Source organism: Chelonoidis abingdonii, chromosome 10 (assembly GCF_003597395.2).
Source record: "Chelonoidis abingdonii isolate Lonesome George chromosome 10, CheloAbing_2.0, whole genome shotgun sequence".
In the NCBI taxonomy this organism is placed as follows: domain Eukaryota; kingdom Metazoa; phylum Chordata; order Testudines; family Testudinidae; genus Chelonoidis; species Chelonoidis abingdonii.
The window spans coordinates 24,473,644-24,496,976 of NC_133778.1; the positions used below are offsets into that span (position 1 = coordinate 24,473,644).

A 23,333-nucleotide genomic window follows, 5' to 3' on the forward strand; every position below is an offset into this window, starting at 1 on the left:
GTCTGTTAGTCTATAAGGTGCCACAGGATTCTCTGCTGCTTTTACAGATCCAGACTAACACGGCTACCCCTCTGATACTTCATAAACCTAAGCGTCTCACAATATATAGAATCGTTCATGTTGCTTCAGTTAATTCAGATGTTTTGAAAATATTATTTCAATGTAAAGTAAATAAAAAACGTCTGTTAGTCTATAAGGTGCCACAGGATTCTCTGCTGCTTTTACAGATCCAGACTAACACGGCTACCCCTCTGATACTTCATAAACCTAAGCGTCTCACAATATATAGAATCGTTCATGTTGCTTCAGTTAATTCAGATGTTTTGAAAATATTATTTCAATGTAAAGTAAATAAAAATACAGCCATATTAGTGACTATTGTAAGAACCTAGGATTTTCTGTAATATATTATACTAGTCATCACCTTTGCTTACCACTCTTAGCAAATTATAACTTAGAATACTATTAGCTTCTTCCTCTAATATTTTAGTATCTGTCAGAAGTCAATAAAAATAGAAAGTTGGTCAATTGGTGGAAAATAGTATTCTAATGAAAAATTCATCTGTTAATTGTCATTACAGTATACTTTTTTGATTAATTAAAGTAACGATAAATTACTGTTGAATCTGAATTTAATCTACTAGTATCTCATTTACGTGATGTCTATAAAAAATGATTTTTTTGTTTTGTTTTTTGGGGGGCTTTTTTGTGAAAATATTTTTCTTCTTTCATTGAATTCAGGTCTCTTAACACTAGACCTTTGTTTAAGTACCAATTTTCACTATGGGCTTGATCCTGAGCACCCACTTCTGTGGGAATTGAGGGTTCTCCTTTGAGATATGTTGTCCATACACATATTCCATTTCTGGTGGTGTGCATGCACTCAGTGTGCTCCAGATCAGAGTCTATTGGCCAGTACTGTCTGTGTTGGTTGTGCATGTACCCTGAGTCTCTTTATGTCTTATGTCAAGGGCATATAGTCCAGAGTGGACAAACTGCCATTTAGTTCCTTCTCATTGGTTCAGGCTAAGAGACAAAGCTGCTTGCTGACCATTTCCTACAAATTACTAGCTTACTTACCTTAATCTTGTTGTGACAGGATCTCTGGGGTGCAACCTGAGACTGTCGGACCACTGTGCCCCCTTAACTCACTAATCTGGGATGTCTCTCACAATGCCTTACTGGTGACCAGGGGCGGCTCCAGGCCCCAGCACGCCAAGCGCGTGCTTGGGGCGGCAAACCGTGGGGCGCGCTCTGCCGGTGCCGTGAGGACGGCAGGCAGGCTGCCTTCGCTGTTTGCTTGTGGAGGGTCCGCAGGCAAGCCGCAGAAGGCAGCCTGCCTGCTGTGCTTGGGGCGGCAAAATTCCTAGAGCTGCCCCTGCTGGTGACAAGTAGCAACCCCCTCTACGTGCTGTTGCCACTCAGTATAACCGTATGTGGAGCCCCACACCCAGCTAGATTGCATGAATGCTCCCAGAGCCGCTCACAAATCACACAGAGCAAGGCACCAGCCAGATTCCCTCAGCTCCCAGCCTTGTACCTCAGGAATATACTGTCTTACACTGCTCAAGACCCTTTTTGAGCATTGCTGGTTTATTAAATGGTTCACCACTTCATCAGTGGAAAGTGGATATACATGAGCCTTTGTAACCTGAGCAGATTTACCAAGCACTTCAGTCAAACTCACTGGTAAGAATAAACATTAGAATAAGTTTATTGATTACAATAGATGGATTTTAAGTGATTATAGTGAAAGGCAAAAGTCAGAGTAGTTACCAAAGGAAAATAAAGATAAGCACACAGTCTAAATTCTCAACCTTAATAGTCTGTGCAATATCTGGACTAAGCAGTATTGCTCACTCCTCTGGATACTGCAAGGTCCCTGTTAGCCTGGGGACCAGTCTGCTCAGCTCCAACATCCTCATTACCTTCAGCATACATAGGGGAAGAGACAGGACCAACCATGTGACCTCTGTCCTCTATTTTATATCCCCATTCCATGTACTTGGAGAACACAAGTTCCGGCATGTCTTGTGGGCATTGCTGAGTCTTGTGGGCGAGGCTGAGCAATTCCCCTGGTGTGTCCTTGTGCAGGTGAGTCATTGAATTGTAACTCCTTTGCTGGACAGTGGCTGTTGATGGTTGTTTGGCACCCGCCCGAGCATTGGTTACCTCCTTTGTTATATCTGGGGATCTAATATCTGGGTGATTCCCCAACTCAAAGCATATTTTAGTGACAACCTTACAATACAGTCTCATAATTTCATATAATATACATGCTTAGATAGAACAACGGCTTTCAGCAGATCATAACCTTTCCCATGATACTTTACATGTCATGCTTTATATGAAATATCACAATTATATATAAATGATGAATATTGGGGTTACAGAGCACTCCCCCTTGGTATAGAGTGACACACTTGTAAATACTCCTATTGCCATAGTCAGTTCATAGTTAGTAAGATTGCCTACCTTATTTATTTGTAATTTATTTGATAGGTTTACTTTCAATGAGGAATTTTAAAAAATCCTCTCCTGGTACCAGGGGTTAGAGAGGGCCAATCCTAAACCCCCAGATGATGCAAGGGTGCAATTAACATGTACATACTTGATCTATTTTTTTTGTTTGGTGGAGTTGCACATCCCCAGTAAACGTGCAGCAGAGAGGTCTGGGTACTTACGGGTCAAGAGTTGAGGAGGAGGAGTTGTGAATTGAAAAGCCCAGAGAAGAAGAGGAAGAAGGCAAAAGGAATTCTTTTAGAGAATTGGGGAAAAGTGTGTTATCACTATAGAAGGCCAGGACATATAAAACAAGACTTCCCCAAGGTAGAATGTGGGTTGACAGAATTATGCAAATGGACTCGGACTGTCAGAGAAGGATAAAAAAGAAAACAAATACTGTCCCTATAAAGGTGAGAAGGAGGTGCCAAAGAGGAATCATGGATGCTGCCTTGCAATGTTTTTTGATCCAGGGGGATTTAGTGAAGCTTCTGGGGGAAAAGGTAGAGTCAGAATGAATTAACGAGGATTAAAAACCCTGACAGTTTACCTGACTGCGAACAAGTTTTTGAGGGGTTGGGTCTTGTCAAGGTTTTTCTGACAATCAGAGAACCACTCTCTCTATGAGACGTTAACTTGGCTTTATCTGCCCAGATGGGCCCACCACTTGAACCCATGGCAACATATGCTTTGTTACACCTGTCTATGAAACTGGAATTTTAATTTCAATCAAATAAGTGAAGAGAGTTGGTGAAATTCAAGTCTTTATGGCAGAGCCACCATATACTGTTTATTACGCAGACCTGGTATCTCTGAGAACACATCCAAAGTGCGTTCCTGAAGTCATCACTAATTTTCATCTCAACCAACAGGTCCTTTTGTCTATATTTTTTCCCAAGCTTCACTCTTCCAAGGGAGAGGCTAAGCTTTGTACTTTGGACACCAGCAGGGCTCTGATATTTTATTTGCAAAGAACAAAGCCATTTAGGGCTACACAGAGATTATCCATGGCAGTAGCAGAGAAGTTTAAATGAGGGTAAATGGTGGGTTCTCTGTAACTTTAAGTTTTTAAATCATGATTTTAGGACTTCAGTAACTCATCCAGAGGTTATGGGTCTATTACAGAAGTGGGTGGGCGAGGTTCTGGCCTGTAATGTGCAGGAGATCAGACTAGATGACCATGATGGTCCCTTCTGGCCTTAAAGTCTATGAAACAGCAACCTGTTTCTACTCAAAGGCTACCTAGATGGATGTCGAACTGTGTGAGAACCTATGAAATGGCAAAATTGGATCCTCCTCAGAGCTCATGCCACTATAGCTCTTACAGCATCCTTGAGAAATATTTCCATCATAGATATTTGCAAAGTAGCCACCTGGAAGTCTGCACACATTCATGAAACATTGTTCCGTTATTGAAACTTCTAGATTAGATGATACATTCAGCAAAACTGTGCTTCAGTCTTTATTCACTTAGGCGCCAAGCTCCATCTCTTGACTAGTGTTTGTGAATCATCAGAAGTGGAATGTGTATATGGACAGGAGAAAGAAAAGTTACTTATCTGTACAGTAACTGGAGTTCTTTGAGATGTTTCCCATGTCCATAAACATTCCACAACGTTCCCTCCTTGCCACCTGCTTCTTGGTCCTGTAGCCTTCAGATTCTGTGTTGGAGAAAGAACTGAGGGGCAGTTGGCCTACCCCACTCTATATTCCCTCAGCAGAGCATAAGAATATGTGTGGCAGCAATGGACACTGCATACAATCATCTGTCTACAACTAGATGTGGAGAATGTATATGGACAACACATCTGTACAAATAAATAACTCATTTTTGGAGTACTGCACAGTCTTGCAGATGTGATACAAAATGAAAATATATAATATATAATATTCACAAACAAAAATAACCCTCTGGGGCTAAAATGGAAAACTTGCTTTTCTGGGGAAAATCTTGAATTTTGCAAAAAAAAAAATACAATGGTTTTCTATCTCTAAAAGTTCTCTTTAATCGTCTTTGCCTTATAAGCAAGTAAATACGTTTATTACTTCGGAGGTGAGATTTACTTTTCTTCATGTAAATAGCCCGATAACTTCCAGTGGTGCCTTAGTTGTATCAAAGAGATGTCAGATAATCATAGTGGGTGTCATTTGTCTTAAGGTCAGTGCATATCTAGTTGCGAGGCCTGATTATAGCATGCCTTGAAGCCTGTGTATGCTGCTCTAACAGTGTGCAGCGGCCACAGTGGCCATGTTTAGGAGAGGGATAGCTCAGTGGTTTGAGCATTGGCCTGCTAAACCCAAGACTGTGAGTTCAGTCCTTGAGGGGTCCATTTAGGGATCTGGAATGAAAATCTGTCTGAGGATTGGTCCTGCTTTGAGCAGGGGGGTTGGACTAGATGACCTCCTGAGGTCCCTTCCAACCTTGATATTGTATGTTTCTTACGAGCTTAAAAACACTTGGTGCCTGCTTCTTCAGGACTGCACTTTCTGTGCTGGGTCCCTTGGAAGTAGCAGCACAGAAGCTGACCTGTCACTTTGAGCACTTTGGTCCCGGGAGGAGAAGCTCATTAGATTGTTACCATCCTTGAATCTGATAAGTTTAAAGGATTTTCACATATCCAAACCAGGTTGAAGTCTCAAACTCCAGGGCAATTTATAAAAGTTTCAGTTAGGTGCTATTTGAAACAGCAAGATGTTCTGTAAATTTGGGAAAGCCCTGATTATAATGGTGCATTCAGCACCACAATAATAAGAAGAAGAAAAAGAAAGTGGTTGAATCCTCAATATTTTCTACAATTAGTTTTAATTCACAACCTGACTTGACTGGAAACTCCATTAATCCTGCAAGAACAGTGGAATTTATAAGGTTATCTATAAGAAAGTATCATCTTGAGACTTAAAATTGGCATTGAGAAGTGAATCAGTATTTAAGTATATAGTTTTAGTATGATGGAACTGTGAAAATCATTTTATTCTTAGCACTTTCTTTAATTTGTCAGTTATAACTTCACATCTGAATATTTAGACTTGACTCCACAAATTATTAACGGTACCATGGTGGTGTATAAAGAAGCTATGAAGAATCTGCTGCCCACTCCAGCCAAATCTCACTACTTGTTCAACCTCCGTGATTTCTCCCGCGTTATTCAAGGTGTTTGTCTGTCAAGACCTGAAACAACAGAATCTGTAGGAATGATAAAACGTCTTTGGGTTCACGAGGTAAATCTCATATTAGTAATAAATTGTACATGATATTTATAATAAATAATTGAAGAGCCAAAGTTGGATTTAGACATTTATTTTTCTTTAATAATATAATTTAGTTGAATTATCTTATGTCATAGCCATGATGTAAGAGCTATGACTAATAGCTATGTAATGATGCCATAGTCATAAGGTGTGACTTTTTTGCTAGCTAGAAATAGGATTTTAATTATGCATACTTTAAAGGCAGAGGTTCTCCAACTTGTTTGAAGTGTGAGCCACATCTTAATGGATTGTGGGCTCCTTTCCTTCCATTCACAATTATCCAGAATACATCTCCTGCCATAAGTGATCCCACAGGGCACCTATCTCCATTTCCTCTCCTCTCCCTCCCAATGGCAGAACAAAGAATCAGTGGAGAGAGAGCCAGCAGTGGGCCAGGGTCATTGGAAGGTTGGGTGGGGAAAGAATATGGTCTTGTTCTCTCTCCCTGCAGGTCCTCTTTGGTAGGAACTCCCGAGTCTTCAGTAACTGTGACTACCTCTCCCCTAAAGATAACATCACAAGTTAAATGATTAGGGGAGTGGCGTTAACTCATCTACAGTAACTCCTCACTTAAAGGCGTTCAGGTTAATGTTGTTTCGTTGCTGCTCAATTAGGGAACATGCTCGTTTAACGTTGTGTAATGCTCCCTTCTAAAGTCATTTGGCAGCTGCCTGCTTTGTCTACTACTTGCAGGAAGAGCAGCCCGTTGCAGCTAGCTCATAGTGGCTTGGAACCAGGGTGGAACAGCAGCCCCTCTGTCAGCTCCCTGCTCCCCTAAGTTCCCTGTGCAGCAGCTGCCTGCAGTTCAGCTGTATCCCTCCCCACACTGTCATGTACTGCTCCTGCCCTCTGCCTTGGAGCTGCTCCCTGAGACTCCTGCTTGCTGTGGAGGGGGAGAGAAGGAAACAGGGGGCTAATGTCAAGGTGTCTCCCTATCCCCTGCTCCTGCACCCCACTTACTCCATCTTCCATAGAGCAGGGGGGACACACCAGGGCTCAGGATGGAGGGAGCTTGCAGCAGCTGCAGTCTCAGCAAGCTGATCTAATTAACAAGGCAGTGTACTTAAAGGAGAATGTGCATATCTCTCTCCATTCCTGCCATCTTGTAAAATGAGAGAGTTAAGCCTTGAGGGCTCAGCCAATTGCTAGTGCATCATTTAGTAGTAAGGGAAATATCCCACCCTCTGACTCCTCCACCTCAACCAAGCTTCACAATCATCATCACTGTGTACCAGTATTAAATTGTTTGTTTAAAACATATACTCTCTGTGTGTGTGTGTGTGTGTGTGTGTGTATATATATGTATATATAGTCTTTTGTCTGATGAAATTTTTTTTCCTGGAACCCGACTCCCTCATTTACATTAATTCTTATGGGGAAGTTGGATTTGCTTAATATCGTTTCGCTTAAAGTCGCATTTTTCAGGAACATAATTACAACGTTAAGTGAGGATTTACTATATTTAGAAACAGGAAGAAAAAGCAAAAATGTACCAAGTCTGGTCATTCATTTATTCTGACTTTACATAAAAGTAAGGATAGCAATACCTGCCACTCTTTACAAAATGTCTTCAAAATACAATTAATATATTTAAAATATGCATACAGTATGTGCAAAGTGTGTTATTTTCCCATATGGAGCTTAGCTTTCATTTAGAAGATAAAAGGATCAACTGTTCCAGTTGCTTCTGAACATTTATTTTAATGTTCATTGTACTGGAATTTAAGGGAATTTGCACTTTCAAGCCATTTTTTCATACATGTGCATGTGTGTGTATAATCAAAGTGAAACGTATATATAATGTCAGTATAAAATGAACAGAATGCTAATATTACCTACTAAACCTATTATATTATTTATTATGCAGGTTCTTAGAGTGTACTATGATCGGTTAGTGGATAATGCAGATCGAGCCTGGCTTGTTGGGTATATCCAAGAAGTAGTGAAAAGTCATTTAGATGAAGACTTTCACAAACTTTTCCAGAGCCTGGACTTCAATTTTGATGGCAAGGTAGAAGAGGATGACTTACGTAGCCTAATGTTTTGTGACTTTCATGACCCCAAACGAGAGGACACCAACTACAGGGAGATCAATGATGTGGACACATTGAGATTAGTTGTAGAGAGCCACCTGGAAGAATTTAATAACATGAGTAAAAAACCGATGCAACTTGTCTTGTTCCGATTTGCTATTGAACACGTCTGTAGAATTTCACGGATCCTGAAACAGCCTCGCAGCCATGCCCTTCTGGTTGGTGTCGGAGGCAGTGGCAGGCAGTCCCTCACTCGATTAGCAGCACATATGGCTGATTATACTCTTTTTCAGGTTGAAATATCTAAGAGCTACGGTAACAATGAGTGGCATGAAGACTTAAAAGTCATCCTAAGGAAATCTACTGAGGGTGAGATGCAAGGAGTTTTCTTATTCACTGATTCTCAGATAAAGAAGGAGTCATTTTTAGAAGACATTAACAACTTACTAAATGCAGGGGAGGTACCAAACCTCTTTGCACTAGATGAGAAACAAGAAATTTGTGAACGAATGCGTCAGATAGACCGCCAGCGAGATAAAACAAAGCAAACTGATGGTAGCCCCATAGCTCTTTTTAACATGTTCATTGATCGCTGCCGAGACCAGCTCCATGTGGTATTGGCAATGAGTCCCATTGGAGATGCTTTTCGTAATCGCCTTCGAAAATTTCCAGCTCTTGTTAACTGCTGCACGCTTGACTGGTTTCAGGTACAGTTATTTACTATGTACACATTTTCTGATGGAAACACCTCAAATGCATTATTCAAAATATGGCCTCAGTTCTTTTCATGTCAAATAATTTGCTCTTTAAATCTGTTAATTAACAGTTAAAATGTTTTCTAGATTTAGAATTAAATGATGGTACTGTGCCCTACTGACTTCAGAAGGGTTGCACAGCATGTAAATAAGGGCAAGATTGTCACAATTGCTAAGATTAATATCTGAGTAAACACAGTACTGTAGAAATTAGAGAATGAACTATCCAATGTTCTCTGCTTGCAAAATCTCAGTGATGATTTGCCAGATACCCCCAAAAAATTGAGTCTGGTATGGATTGGCAAGGACAAGTAGAGAAATCTCCTAGTCCCAAGCATGACCTTCATCCCTACTAACTTGCAAACTACTATAATCTATCTATATGTTATGTACAAAATACTTACATTATAATAGTGGTAAGGTTCAAAATTTAATCACACAAGTTAGGAAATTCAGACTTATGCTACCCTTAAAATGCATTGCTATATTTCTGAACCTCATATTAAAGAGAAGAGGGTAAGTTATAACCAGTCTTAGCGTACGCGCAATTTGCCTCAGGTGGCACATGACTGGGATTCATCACCAAATTTGGTTGCATCATTAGCTTCCCCAGCTTGGGCCAGGTACCGATGGGGAGTGCAATGTGAATACTGATCCAGAACTATTACCCAGGGTTTTCTGAACCCCCAACAGTGGTAACTATTTTACTCCAGGCGGTGTCAGGAATAAATCAGTGGGAATACAGCAATTCCATCTAATAAAAGATTCATGCAATTAAGAGTGCTCTATCTAAATCTGCAGTTTGTTAGATTTAAGCACACAGAGACATAAGCAATAGGTTTAGAACATCCCAGATATTTACCCAACCTCTGGAATGGTGTAACAGGGCAGGGCTCACCCCGCAGCACCTCCTGCTGGTCGTCTCAGGGAATTAGCGTTTCCAGTCTCTGGAGCACCCTCTGCAGGCCGGCGTCCTGCTGCCGCCGGCCCCCATGTCCCTCCCAGGACCCAGTTCCCCTTGTCTTTGGGGTGCTGCCCCTGGCACTACCTCCACAGTCTCAGGGTCAATCTACCCAGGGGAACCCCCAACCCTCTATCCCCACCTTGCCTCAGTCGTGGGCTACTGCCAGTCACCATCTAGCCCCTGCTCACTAGGGCAGACTGTAGTGTAAATGCCACTCATCATAGGGAAGGGGGGTTTGGATCTGCTGCCTCTGCCTACCTGTGGGCTGCCCTCTGCAACACCAGTACCTAACTGACCTTCCACTAGGCTGCAGCCTGGGGGATTTCCAGGCCAGAGCTCCCCAGCTCCAATGGCCTTCCCCCAGCCCTGCTCCACTCTGGGTACCTTCTCACAGATCGTTGCAGCCAGATCCCTCCCTCTCAAAGCTAGAGAGAGTCTCTGCCAGCTCCTGGCTCACTGGCCTTTTATAGGGCCAGCTGTGGCCTGATTGGGGCGTGGCCACAGCTATGGCTGTTTCCCCAATCAGCCGAGGCTGCTTTCTCCCAGTCAGCTCTCTCCCTGGGCTGTTTTAAGCCTTTTAAGGCAGAAGCGGGTGACCACCCGACTACACACGGTATTGAGTAATTAACAGCGGGTTCACAGTGGCCAGTTGCTCACCCACTGCGGAGAAAACGTGTCAGGAAAACATCTCTCAAGATGGCTTCAGAGGACTGTTCCAAAGTACAGTCTATTATCTAAACTTTTTATAGCTAACTTCTAGAAAAAACATAGGTCATAATGACCCCTACCGGAGCATCACTTTTTCTAACTTTCTATAAGCTTCTAATATCAGAGGCGTCTAGACGCAAGGTTTTCATCCACTTATCTTCTTTCATTCTCAGTTATTTACTTTTTTCTCTCATCCTCCAATACTGATTAGCAGAAACTGCCAAATAGTTTTCACCTTGCATCTAAAAGTCTGCTTTCTAATTAACCCTTAACTATTTTATTAATTCATGGTGGCAGAATGCACATAATATGGTGGCAATTTGCTTGATCACATTCTGGGGTACACAAATCCCTCAAATCCAGGGCAACATAACCAGTAAGGGTATATTTTTAAAAATGTATCTGTACATAAAGGGAAGAATTTGAAGATTTCCCATAGTTCCCCTCTGAGAAATACACCCTACCTCATTCTAATGACATTTGAGAGAAGACTCTAGAACTTCCTCACAGTAATAGATCATCTGGCCCCATTAAGGCTGTGTTCTTCCAGCAGAAATGGGAGTAGAGAGAGTAGGATAGCCATGTGTGTATCTCAGAAGACCAGTAGTCAGGGGGCAACACCGATACCCATCCCCAAAAAGATAAATAGGATGAGGCCAGGCAAAACTCCCTTCTCACATGCTTGTTTATCTGTTTGGAGGAGGCTGTGAACAAATATCTACACTCCATAAAAACATGCCATGGTTCCAGCAGGGAGGGAGGCTGGAGGGAGTGGACAGCAAGAGCAGCAGCCCATTTAACTGCTTGTGGAAACAGTCTGCCTGAGCTTCGATCTACCTTCTTCGTCTTTACCGCTCTACGTAGGGCTGCTGCTGCTGTCCCTGCTCCCTGCCATGGTAGCCCTTTGGTGGCATTTGGAGGGAAGAGAAAGGGGAGTTATATAAAAACTACTCAGCCTCTCTGTTCCCCCACCAAGTCCCTCCCGGAGCAAAGGATTTTGCTCCCCCAAAAAGGGTCGAAGGAAAAGGAAGAACTGGCTAGATACAGCTCTTGTTTCCTGCCTCTTCTTGAGAACATGTGAGGGAGTTCCAGGCTAACTAGAGGAAGGAGAGAGCTCATGCAAATAAGCTCCCATCTTTCACATTCCACAGCTCTCTAGCCTGATCCTGCCCTTTCTCTAGCTTTGAAGCTCTGCAGCCTTCTAAAGTTTCTCCAGTCCTTGGGTTATAGTAACACACCTGTACAGCTCAAAGGGAGAGGAATGGTAAACTCTAGGCAGCTTTTGACTAATCTTTCAAAAATATCAAAATCCTGTTTTTATTTGGAGGTGGATGATTCTTTCACCCTGAATCCCAGAGAAAGTTTAGTGGCAAATTATCTTTCAAAGTATCTTTTGAAGTGGTGAAAAACAATTTAAAATGAATCAAATAATGGATTCAGTTTGGTGAGTAATTAAAAAGCCACTCAGGATGTTTACTACAGTTAAATTTAAGTGTGGATAAAAATGAAGATATTTCTTTATTTTCCAGTTTTTAGCACCAGTTATTTACACATATAGATATATAGACCTTTCTGCAGAATCCTATTTACCAGCACAAAATCTTACTGTTGGTAAGGAACAGAGCAAGTACAGTGATGAGTGCACTTAAGTTGAAATCATTATTATTAATTTTGCCAGCCTGCAGTCAATTGATAAATCACATATTAACATCTGAGAAGTGGTTTATGAATTTTGGAATGTATGAAATTCTGTAAAATACTTACTGATATTTGAATATGAATAATTTTTTAAAATGTGTGATATTAAAAAGCAAACCAACAGAAACAAATTGCTGAATATGTTTTTAATGATTACTGTGCTAGACACTGACAAACTCAACATGCTTCATTTATCACCTACTGTGTTCTAAGAAGCAAAGAATCAGAGTTGTAATCCAGAATTGATTGTTGTAACTTTGTCTTGCAGATCTGCCACTGAAAACATATTTTTAAATATTCACATCAAAATACTTTTTAGTATTTACATCTCTTTAACTTGTGACTGCAGGGTGCATGCACATATAGGCCACAAGCCTGAAAAGACTTACTTGACACACACTTAACTTTTTCTATGTGCGTAATCAATGGAACAACTTGTGTAAAGTTAACTTGTGTAAAGTTAATCATATCAGTTAGTCTTTTCAGGTTTGGAGCAATAGAAAATTCTGTAAATTCTATGTACACAGATACAAGTGAGGCATAAATAGTGTGTGATCATTCACACATCCTTCTTCCACAATCTGTAGAGGAAAAAGTGTAAGCACTGATTGATATAAGCGTGGTAAGTTCCTCTGAGATGATTCATTTTGCTAGGTAAGCACTGGGCCATCTATAAAAGTTAAAAGTTTAGTTTTCTCATGATAATAATGAAGTTAAAAATAAATCTTAGTATCCAACTTCAATATACTCTGAAAGCAAGACCTCTGTTTGTGTAATGCAATACGTTTTCATATTTCAGTCTAATAATTGAATGTATTGGTATTATTGTGTGCATTTTCTTGTGCAATTTTGCGTTGTTAGTTTCTGTTTTAAGTATGATTCTGTTCTGAAAAGTGACTGTAAACATGACAGCTCTTTACTCAATAAGCCATTTCCCCATGTGTCAGTCATATCTTTTGATTGTAGAAATTAAAATAAGATTGTACTACTTTTTACACCTTTTAGCCATGAAGAGTTAAAACTACTAAGAGAGTATTATTCCTTCTTGTGCATTCTCAGCAATATTGTTTACTAAGCTCCAGTTGGTGATACCTCTGGAAACCCATTAAAGGTTGCAAAGAAGTAATTTGAAAAAAATGGGGTTTACTGAGAGCCCAATTTGGCTAGCAAAATCTTTATTATAGACGATGTTCAAGAAGGAAAGAACCCAAATGGACTTGCAGGGCCCAAAATGAGTTTGTAGTGTTAGCAGTTAGAAAAAAGACAATTTTTTACTTGTAAACTCAGTGTTGATAATATGAAAATCAGTGTAAAACAATTAACCAAGAATCCCACAATGACACTTCTATGGAGTCACTTTTCAAGTGCAGCAGTATTTCAGAGTTCTTCTGTACTCCAGTTTACATTTGAATTCTGTTTATTTGCCTTATATCCAACTTTACAAGTTTTGGAAATAAATGTTAAACTAAATATGTTTTTAAAAGACAGTTTTACCTTTTATAGAAACAACGAAGCAGTTTTTCTCTGCAGTAAATTTTGTTTAAACAAAATTCAGGATTTTTCCCCCAAAATAAGCTTTCATTAGACAATGTTATAGCCATTCTTTATATGGAAGGTTTATGGAAAGAGAGCATATAAGTGTTTATTCTAATAAAATTCTAACAAATTGGTAACCTACTGTGCATTTGCTTATTGGACGAATTGAGGGAAAGTTTGCCCTTTGTTGAACACTGGCAACTCTGAGTTTAATGGTAGTTGCCCATCATGCCCATAGGCAGAATTTGAGTCTTTTTATTTTTCACAATAAAGCCCCAAATATCTGATTTCTATTTAATCAAAGGTTGGTCAGATCTTTATGGCAGCACTGTGTACCCTGCATTGCATTCACCCTACTTATTTGGAGCCCCATTTTTCTGAATTTTCATGTTGAGGGAAGGCCTTTCAGAAAACTAGGTTGTTCTATATTAGGTTTTCCTTTTTTATGTGAATGTAGAAATGAAAAACTCTCCATGTAATACCTATTTGTACGATAGGTGAAGTAATATTATGTTTATTTTAAATTTAGACATGGCCTGAAGACGCATTGCAAGCTGTTGCCTCTCGCTTCTTGGAAGATATTGAAATGTCAGAGGCAACACGTGAAGGCTGTATTGATATGTGTAAAAGCTTTCACACTTCTACCATTGTTTTGTCTGACCTGTTCCATACTGAGCTTCAAAGGCACAACTACGTTACACCTACTTCATACCTGGAATTAATCTCCACTTTCAAAACCTTACTGGAAAAGAAACGCACGTAAGGATATATAACATGCACTTTGCTAGGAGAGCCCAAAGTTCCCTTAAAATAGTATTTTCTACGTGTAATTAATTTGTGTAGCTAATCTAATAAAAAAGTAAAGTATACTCAGATTGCCATTTCTTGGATACATCTGCACTCAGTGGACTAAAGAGCCAGTTAGACCCAGTTTATATTTTGTATCCCATTAGGCCAGTTCTAATATTCATTATTAAGTTGATGCCTACTGATACTTTAAAATATCAGTTCTTCTGATGCAGTCGCAGACCCTAGAAGTTACACCTGTTCTGCAGGGTGAATACCACTGAGTTGCTGTATAAAGACACTCCCTTCCTTCATGATGGGTGGAGTTTTAGATCTCTGAGACTGTGTGTAAGCTCTGAGGGAAAATAAAAGGACTCAGGGACTTAGTATAGTCATGCAGAATCTAGGGATATTCCTCTAGGTCACCAGTGTGCCTAGGTCAGTAATGACTGAAAGTCATTACCATCAGAAGACACTTTCGTGTCTTAGTGAAAAGAATAGGAAGTTTCAGTTCCTACTTGTCCAGAACCTCATTATTTCCTCTTGACTAGTGCAACCTCCTCCTCTCTCACCTTCTTGATGCACAGATTACTCCCCTCAGTTCCATATAAAACATAGCTATTAAAATAATATTCCTGATCATGTAACCCACTTCTGTGTCCTTCTACTGGCTCCTCCTCCACCACATCACATTCCAACTTCTCATCCCTAAGGGCCTTCATAACTTTGCACCCATCTACTTTCCCACCTTTGTTTTTTATCTTGTCACCCCACCTCTTCATCTGTTCATACAGTAAATCCAGTCTTGATCACTCACTTGTCATTTTTTGTACGTTTAAGGCACTTGTACATTACTGAAGTAGCGTAAAGAAGTCTGAGGGCAAATGAGACTCAGACATGAGTACTATATTGCACCATCTGATGGGCAAATAAAACAAGATGGCATGGTGTTTGAATTTTAAGAATGGTGTGAAATTAGAAATTTGAGAAATGGGGCTAAGAAAATGTCTGTAAAATTAAGCACTGCTTGACATTACTTTTAGTGAGGTGATGAAAATGAAAAGAAGATATGAAGTTGGCTTGGAGAAACTGAATTCTGCTGCATCACAGGTGGCTTCGATGCAGTATGAGCTGGAAGCCCTACAGCCTCAGCTAAAGGAAGCTAGCAAACAAGTTGATGAGATGATGGTAGTTATTGAAAAGGAGTCCTTGGAAGTAGCTAAAACTGAAAAAATAGTGAAAGCTGATGAAGCTGTGGCGAATGAGCAAGCTATGGCTGCAAAAGCAATCAAAGATGAATGTGATGCTGATCTGGCACAAGCCTTGCCGATTCTGGAAAGTGCTCTGTCTGCTCTTGATACTCTTACTGCACAGGTAAAGCTAACTTTACGTATTTATACATTGACCAGGTATTCAGACTAACAAAAACAAACCATGTCTGCCTTCAAAGAAAAATTGAATATGCTGCATGGATATTAATAGTCAGATTTCATGTTATTACTGAATTAAAAGTTGCGTAATTTTGTAGCATTTGAAATTTCTTAAAACATTGAGTTTCAAAATCAAGGCATTATTTTATTTTCATTCCCTGTGTGGACAGCTATAACATAAGCTAGTGAACTATAGCACGTATATGCTCTGGAGGTATAAAATCAAACATTTCTCACTAGCCATTTTAAAATTCATAAACATAATATTCTGAATCAACAAATGACGAGTTAAAAAGAATCTGCTTCTTCCTGCTTGCTTCCTCAGCAAAACTGCGTATTTACCATGTAATTGTTTTGATATATTCACATAGATATCTGTTCTTTCAGAGACTAGAAACAGAGGCTGAGATTCTGTGCTGCGCCTTTAACTTGCAGCCCAAGGGAGGTAGTGAGGGCTAAGGTGGCTTTATGCCACCCTTATGCTCTACCCAGCTGCTCTGGTGCTGGAAAGAAAGAGGTCCCAGACATAACTTATATAACCCGGCGGGCTAAATTCCCTGTAAGCTGCGCAGCCGCAGCCTATTTAGCAGCACGCAGGTGCTCAGGGAAGCCGCCTAGCCCAGCCCCCAACCTGCCATGGCCGGGGTGCCTCTATCCCGGCCCCAACTCTGCTGTAGCCCGTGCCTGCCACGGCTGGGGTGGCACGGCATGGCCCCCGCCGCAGCCAGGGTGCCCCTCCCCCTCCCCAGGCCCCTCCTCCAATCCCAGCCTAGACCTGCTGGGGCCAGTGGAGGGGCACCTATCTTGCAGCCCCAGCCCCAGAGCTGCTGCGGAGGGGAGAGGCATTCCCCCCTCCCCCCAGCTCAGGTGCTGCTGTGGGGAGAGAGAGACGGAGGGAGCCCTGGAGCATCCTCCTGCACCCCAAATCCCTCATCCCCAGCCCTACCCCAGAGCCTGCACCTCCAGCCAGAGCCCACAACCCCTGCACCCAACCCTCTGCTCCAGCCCTGAGCCCCCTCATCCCCAGCGCAACCCCAGAGCCTGCACCCCCAGCTGGAACCCTCACACCCTGCACCCAACCCTCTGCCCCAGCCCTGAGTCCCCTCCCACACTCCGAATCCCTTGGCCCTACCCCCACCACATGAATTTTGTTGTGTGTACCAGTATGGAGACGACACATCACCTCCATGTTGTTATACATAACAAAATTCATTCTGCACATGGGTAGGAAAAATTAGAGGGAACGCTGCCTGAGTGTCAGTCTAAATGACAGCAGTCACTCTATGGCCACAGCTGTGTCTGTCATTTCTACAGTACTACAGGCAGTGGCTCTGCCTCCAGTACACACCCTTACTATGCCAGGAATTTTACGAGGACTCTTGGAGGCCAATCTTCCACAGTGCCTGTGCTAGGGAAATCCTCTTCCAACCAGAGCTGAGTGTTGTACACTCCAGACCTTTTGCCCAGTGGACTGAGTGGGGAAAAGGATCTCTTACTTTCAGTGCCAATATAAAGGTTCTAGTGAAAGCCACCCTTCCACAGTAGATCCATATGGCTGAGAATAATTCCAAGAAAACAACATTATTCTTTGAGTGCTGGTCCTTATGTGTATCCCAGTGTTGGTGCACTTTGTGCTCCATGTGTCTGGAATCAGAGAATTTTGAAGCAGCATTTGTTAGTCTGCACATGTACCCTTGCTCTGCTTGTGCCTCCAGCTGAGGAGATAAAGGGCGGAGCAGACCAACCACCTCTCTCATTCCTTCTTACTGCTGCATGGCTTGGGTTGGAACCTGCAGTGTCAGAAGCTTAGTCTTCCTTTGTTCTTCAACCCGTAAATATTTTATAAATAGTTTTTAGAATTTTATCCATTAGTTTTAGCTAAGTTTTACAGTTTGATAGATTCTCCATTGTGAGGAATTCCACCCCCACATACACATCTTGATATGAGTACTGGACTATGGCCAGGAGTCGAGGCTTCAAAACTGGTTTCTTTCACATGCTCCTTCCAAGTCAGTGACAACCATCAATGCTGCCTGTATTGCCTTGTGGAAGCTCAGGTTGCAGCAACGTGTGATATCTGCTGCTCTTTCCCCAGTCATACCTTAAGAAGCACTTAATGGAGAAGGCCATGGGGTCGCACTTGGACCCAGGCCAGGGTACCCTCCCACCCATATATTGGGCTGACTCAGCGAAGAGTGTGCCTCCTTATGCAAGGTCTGACTTAGCAGTGAGGAAATCTACCCATACAGATCCCTCACTAGGTACTTGTCATGAGGACAGGGAGCACTCTCATAAACACAAGAACAAAACCTCCTCTAAATCTTCTTCAAAGAAGTCAGATACAGCCCTGCCTAAGTTGAACAAATCCTTCTGCTCCTCCCATGAAGACTTAGAATGTCCTAAATCTTAGGGTCTTGACAAAAAGCCCATAAGTCGGTACCAGACTATGCTCTGGCAGCAATGATGCCACTGATACCAACTAAGTCTAAACTCTGGAAACCAACGGTACCACCAAAAGGCAGGCATTGCGAGCTTCAATCAACAGCTGTACTGGCTCTGCCTCATGCAACTGAGGCACAAACTATGTCTGCTTTGTTGATGTGGGCTAATAGGACCTCCTCACACTCCAAGGAGAGCAGAGTCTTACATTCCACCTGATGTCATCTTTGCTTTGCCGGATCCCCGATCATCTTCCTTGCCCCCAACTGGCCCATACAGTTTTGGTTCCCGAGTCTCCGATATATGTCCTCTTGGTCACTGATCAGCCCTTATTTCTTTTCCAATCAAAGGAGAAGGGCAGAATCAAGCATCTCAACCTCCAACCACTCTGGCTCAGGGTAGTTTTGGGTGGCCATTAACTCTAGAACATTCATGCTCTGAAACCATGCAAAACATTCTTACTAGAAGTTGAAAGGATTCTACTAGGAAATATTACATAGCCAACTGGTGTTCACCTGATTCTTTCTCTCAAAACAGCTGGTCTTTCCATCAACTCTTTATAGGTTCACCTACCAGCAATCAGTGCATACCACCCACCTTCACATGGTCACTCAATTTTTGCTCACTCGCTGACTACCAGGTTCTGGAATAGCCTAGTTAGAACTATTCTGGCAGTAAGAAAACCTTATCTCAATGGTACTTAAATCTTGTTCTTTCAGTGCTAACCAAGCCGCCTTTCAGACCACTAGCTACCAGATGTTCCATGTCTCTCCCGTCTATTAAGGTTGCATTCCTCATAGTCATCAACTCAGCCAGAAGGGTGGGTCAGCTTGGAGTACTGATGGTGGGATCTGCCTTACATCATATTCCACAGAGACAGTTTCATTGTGTTTACATCCTAAGTTCAGCCCCAAAGTTATTTTAAAATTTCACCTAAATCAGTAAATCCTCTTACCTGTGTATTTTTCCAAAACTACATGCATCTGAAAAGGAGAGGAGACTTCATTCCTTTGACATGAGACAAGCCTTAGCTTTTTATCTACAAAGGACAAAACCAGTCAGAAAATCTCCCAGGTAGTTTATCACCATAGTGGAGTCCATGGTCAGGCTCTATCCTCTCAGAGGATCTCTGAAATGGATCTCAGGCTGTATCTTACCCTGCTATCAATTGTCGCATCTCCCTCCCCTTTTGGGGTAAGAACACAAGCGATGTCAATGACATAACTTTAAAAAGTACTTCTACTTGACATTTGCAAAGCAGCTTTGTGAAGTTACTTCTACTGGCCTGAGGCATGATGCTCTAACACAGGACTCCTCCACTGATGCATCGTTTGGAACGGTCGTTCTTCAAATGGCTCAGCTGCTTGCATTCTTGCAGCCTCTTCCTACTTGAGTACTGCTTCTCAGTCACCCACAGTGGAATACACACAGGAATCAGCACTCGAAGAGGAAGAGAAAATTACTTCCGATAGAGTAACTGGAGGTTCTTCAAGATAAGTGGTCCCTATCTGTTTTCCACTACCTAATTCCCTTCTGCTTTGCGTCTGTGACCGGAGTTCCAGGGGAGCCATGCTGAGATTGCTCAATCAGGGCAAATTGCAAAGAATGGGGCAGATGATCCCCAAAACTGGTGGCTAGTCTAATATTTATTCACCAAGTCAGCAACAAAACAGCTTCTACAATTACATACTGGTTACCCAGAAGCCAGAAATACAGTTCCCTTAAAGCCACCCAGCCTTGGGCTCCTACCCAGACGGTCAAGTCAAATATGATGAGGATTACTGAAAATCTTGTTCATCATACAAAAAATTCTACCAGTCCCAAAGGATTGGATACATTACCCATCAGGTCAATGAATATTTCAGATATTACCCAAATACACACTTATAGCCACATCTTATTAACTAAACTAAAATGTCTTAAAAAAGAAGAGAGAGCAAGCATAAGTTAAAAGATCATTATACATACAGATATGAATAAAGTTCTTAGGTCAGTTTCATAGTAGAGATGGTGAGCTTCAGAGGTACAAAAAGTTCTTTCAGAATCAGTTCTGTAGGTTATAGTCCAATGTCCAATATCAGGGTGATCCACACTAGAGTTGGAGACCTCAGTCTTGTGACTCAAACTTTCTCCAGTGAAGCTTAAGTAGATCTGAGATAACAGGATCAGGCCCAAGAGTTCCTTTTATAGTTCTCTGCCATCCTCTTGAGAGTAAGTGCCGCTTGTGTGGCTTTGAAGTAAAACCTCCTATTTCCTAAGCACCACCAGTGATTAGCTACATTGGTAACTACCCATCAGTGGCGCTGGAACCCTTTTAATAGTGGGGTGAAAGCCAGCCCCCTTACCCCTGTCTGCGAGGCCCCCAGCTGGGGCTGGGAGCAATGCCAGTCTGTGGGAGTGGGGGGACCTGGACAAGGGTAAAGGGAAAAGGCTAGGGGTGGGCACGGGGCCAGGAGCAGAGCCCCGGGCATGGGGCCCACAGCCTGGATCCTGTATGTGAGGCCAGTAGCAGAGCCCCAGCTGCGGAGCTAACATCTGGGACCCTGAAAGTGGAGGGCTGGGTGCGGGGCCCTGGGCACAGGGTCAGCAGCCGGGAAGCAGACTGGCAGCCAGGACCTCAGCCCAGGGCATAGAGGCAGAACCAGCCTATGGAGCGGGGGAGGGGTGGAAAGTCTTTTTCCCATTGTTCAGACCCAGAGCTCCTTTCCCAACTACACTTCTTTGATTCACTGCTAGTTACTTCCCATTAGTGATGAATGAGAAGAGAGGCTGTGCTAAAGAATTAGAAATTTCTTACTTGATAATTTTCTTTCTGTTAGCAGCTTCTCTCCTCATTCAGCCTACCCTGGTAGTCTGATAAGTGACCACAATACAAATAGAATTTTTTCTCAAAGGAGAGTCTTAAAAATATAATTGTCTTAAGGTTAATTAAGACATTATATCAAGTTGTTGTCTTAGTGCTAATAATAGGTTGCTGAAATATTTCTGTCTCTGGAATAACTCTTCTGGTGGCCTGAACCAAAGATTGGAACATAGACCTGGAGCCTCCAGCAACAATATTGGACTGCCTCTACATTTCATAGGTATGTGGGTAGGCATTAAGGATTAGTGATGAATGAGGAAAGAAGCTGCTAATCCAAAGAAAACTCTCAGGTAAGAAATTTCTCATTCTCTAAACTAACCGTTGATTAGATTTCAGGTTTGATCATCTTTGTTTAAATGTCAGTATTTTTTTCAACCCATGTAGTGCCATAATGCATATTCTGGAAGAAGGGGCTAAACAAACAAAACACTGGGGCTAAGCAGACAAAACACTGTTGTCTTCCTATACTTAGAATTGAAAGATTAAAAGGCAGATACTACTAACAATGAATATATGGTATATTTGTACAGTGTACATTAATTTTTGTCTGTGATCCTGAGATCACATTGAGTTTAAAATACCAAGTATGAGTCTAGCAAATATATATGGAAAAATAGTACATAGAATGATTGTGATATGTTAGAAAAGGAGTCTAATGCTATTTCTGAAGCAGTAATATTTATGTCATTTATTTTAAGGATATCACAGTTGTGAAGTCCATGAAGAGTCCTCCTTCTGGTGTCAAGTTAGTTATGGAAGCTATATGCATCCTGAAAGGCATCAAATCAGATAAAATTCCAGATCCATCAGGCTCAGGGAAAAAAATTGAGGATTTCTGGGGTCCAGCAAAGAGACTTCTAGGTGATATAAGATTTCTGCAGTCGCTTCATGAATATGATAAGGACAACATTCCTCCAGCTTACATGGCCATCATCAGGAAACAATATATCACAAATCCTGAGTTTGTACCAGACAAGGTTCGAAATGCTTCCACAGCAGCGGAAGGTCTGTGCAAATGGGTCATCGCCATGGATTCCTATGATAAGTAAGTAAGCAAGCATTTGTGTAAAAATAAAATCCAAGTGAGTTTAGTCTGTTCTAATACTAAGAGGGATTTAAAGTTTCTTGGAAATTCTAACTGGTCTGACATATTCACTGGTAAAGATTATGAGGCAGCTATTTAAAAGGAAGTATAGGGTCTGATTTTCAAATGTGGGTACATTGGATAGGATCTCCAGTAAGCAAAGAGTTAATTCTGATTTCTCTTCCCCATCCTTGTGGCACAGGTCTTCAGCAGAAAGGTATTAGAATGCCAGTGGGAAGGAAGAGCTCATCATTTAGTTTTTGAGGACTAAGTTAAACCCCACACTGGAAATTGTTTTGTTTGTATTTGCTTACCCTGATGAAAAAAAACCTTGCTGATTTCTGTCATATCTTATTTGTGCTGAGTCACCCCACCAATTTACAGTGTCACTATAGCACATCCCCAGAGCCTGGATAAATCTATCAAATCCACATTTAGGTGCCTAAACTCAGCCTACAATCTGAAAGTAAGTAGCAAAGGCCTGAGATGGATAGGAATTTTCCACTAAATGTAACAAAATTTAATGTACTATTACATATTCTTCTTCGAGTGTTAGCTCATGTCGATTCCAAGTAGGTGTATGCCGGAAGGTTTTTCCTTAGTGGTACCCATTGGGTTGGTTTAGGAGCCTATGGAATCATGCCTTCATGGTGCCGTATATAGGGTCCTGCCAACTCTCTGCCTCTTCGGTTCCTTCTTACTGACTGTGACGGTTGGTTGGAACGCTCGTTCTCTCTTGCTTCGGCAAACCCTTTCCCTAGTGATCTTCTGATCATTCTCTGTAAAGAGTTATAATAGTACTAGGTGTCTAGTGTGATGGGGCAAGGCCAGATGGCTACAGTAAAGTACTGAGCAACAGGAATGTTAGCCCCAGGCAAAACAAATCCCTAGGACCCTGGTAACCAAATGGCAGTTGCTCCAGGTTAATCAAGGCACCTGGAGCCAATTAAGATCTTTCTAGAAGGCAGTAGAGCCTATTTAATTAGAACACCTGCAGCCAATCAGGCAGGCTAATCAGGGCACCTGTGGTTAAAAAGGAGCTCACTCAGTCAGAGAGAGGAGCCAGAGGAGAAGGAGCGTGTGTGAGGAGCTGGAGCAAGAAGGCAGAGCTGAGAGTGAGAGAGTGTACTGCTGGAGATGAGAGGACAAGCGTTATCAGACACCAGGAGGAAGGTCTGGTGGGATAAAGAAGGTGTTTGAGAGGCCATGGGGAAGTAGCCAGGAGTTGTAGCTGTCATGCAGCTGTTACAGGAGGCACTATAGACAGCTGCAATCCACAGGCCTGG

At 41.9% G+C, this 23,333-nt stretch overlaps 1 protein-coding gene across 1 annotated transcript in view; it reads left to right on the forward strand.

Moving 5' to 3' along the window:
- DNAH7 (dynein axonemal heavy chain 7) overlaps nt 1-23,333 on the forward strand; it is a 264,651-nt gene that overhangs the window by 167,390 nt on the left and 73,928 nt on the right. The window contains exons 38-42 of the mRNA XM_032803624.2: nt 5,502-5,721; nt 7,619-8,491; nt 13,975-14,204; nt 15,275-15,605; nt 21,662-22,008. Of these exons, the coding sequence (XP_032659515.1) occupies nt 5,502-5,721; nt 7,619-8,491; nt 13,975-14,204; nt 15,275-15,605; nt 21,662-22,008 (2,001 nt within the window). The remainder of the gene's footprint in view (nt 1-5,501; nt 5,722-7,618; nt 8,492-13,974; nt 14,205-15,274; nt 15,606-21,661; nt 22,009-23,333) is intronic.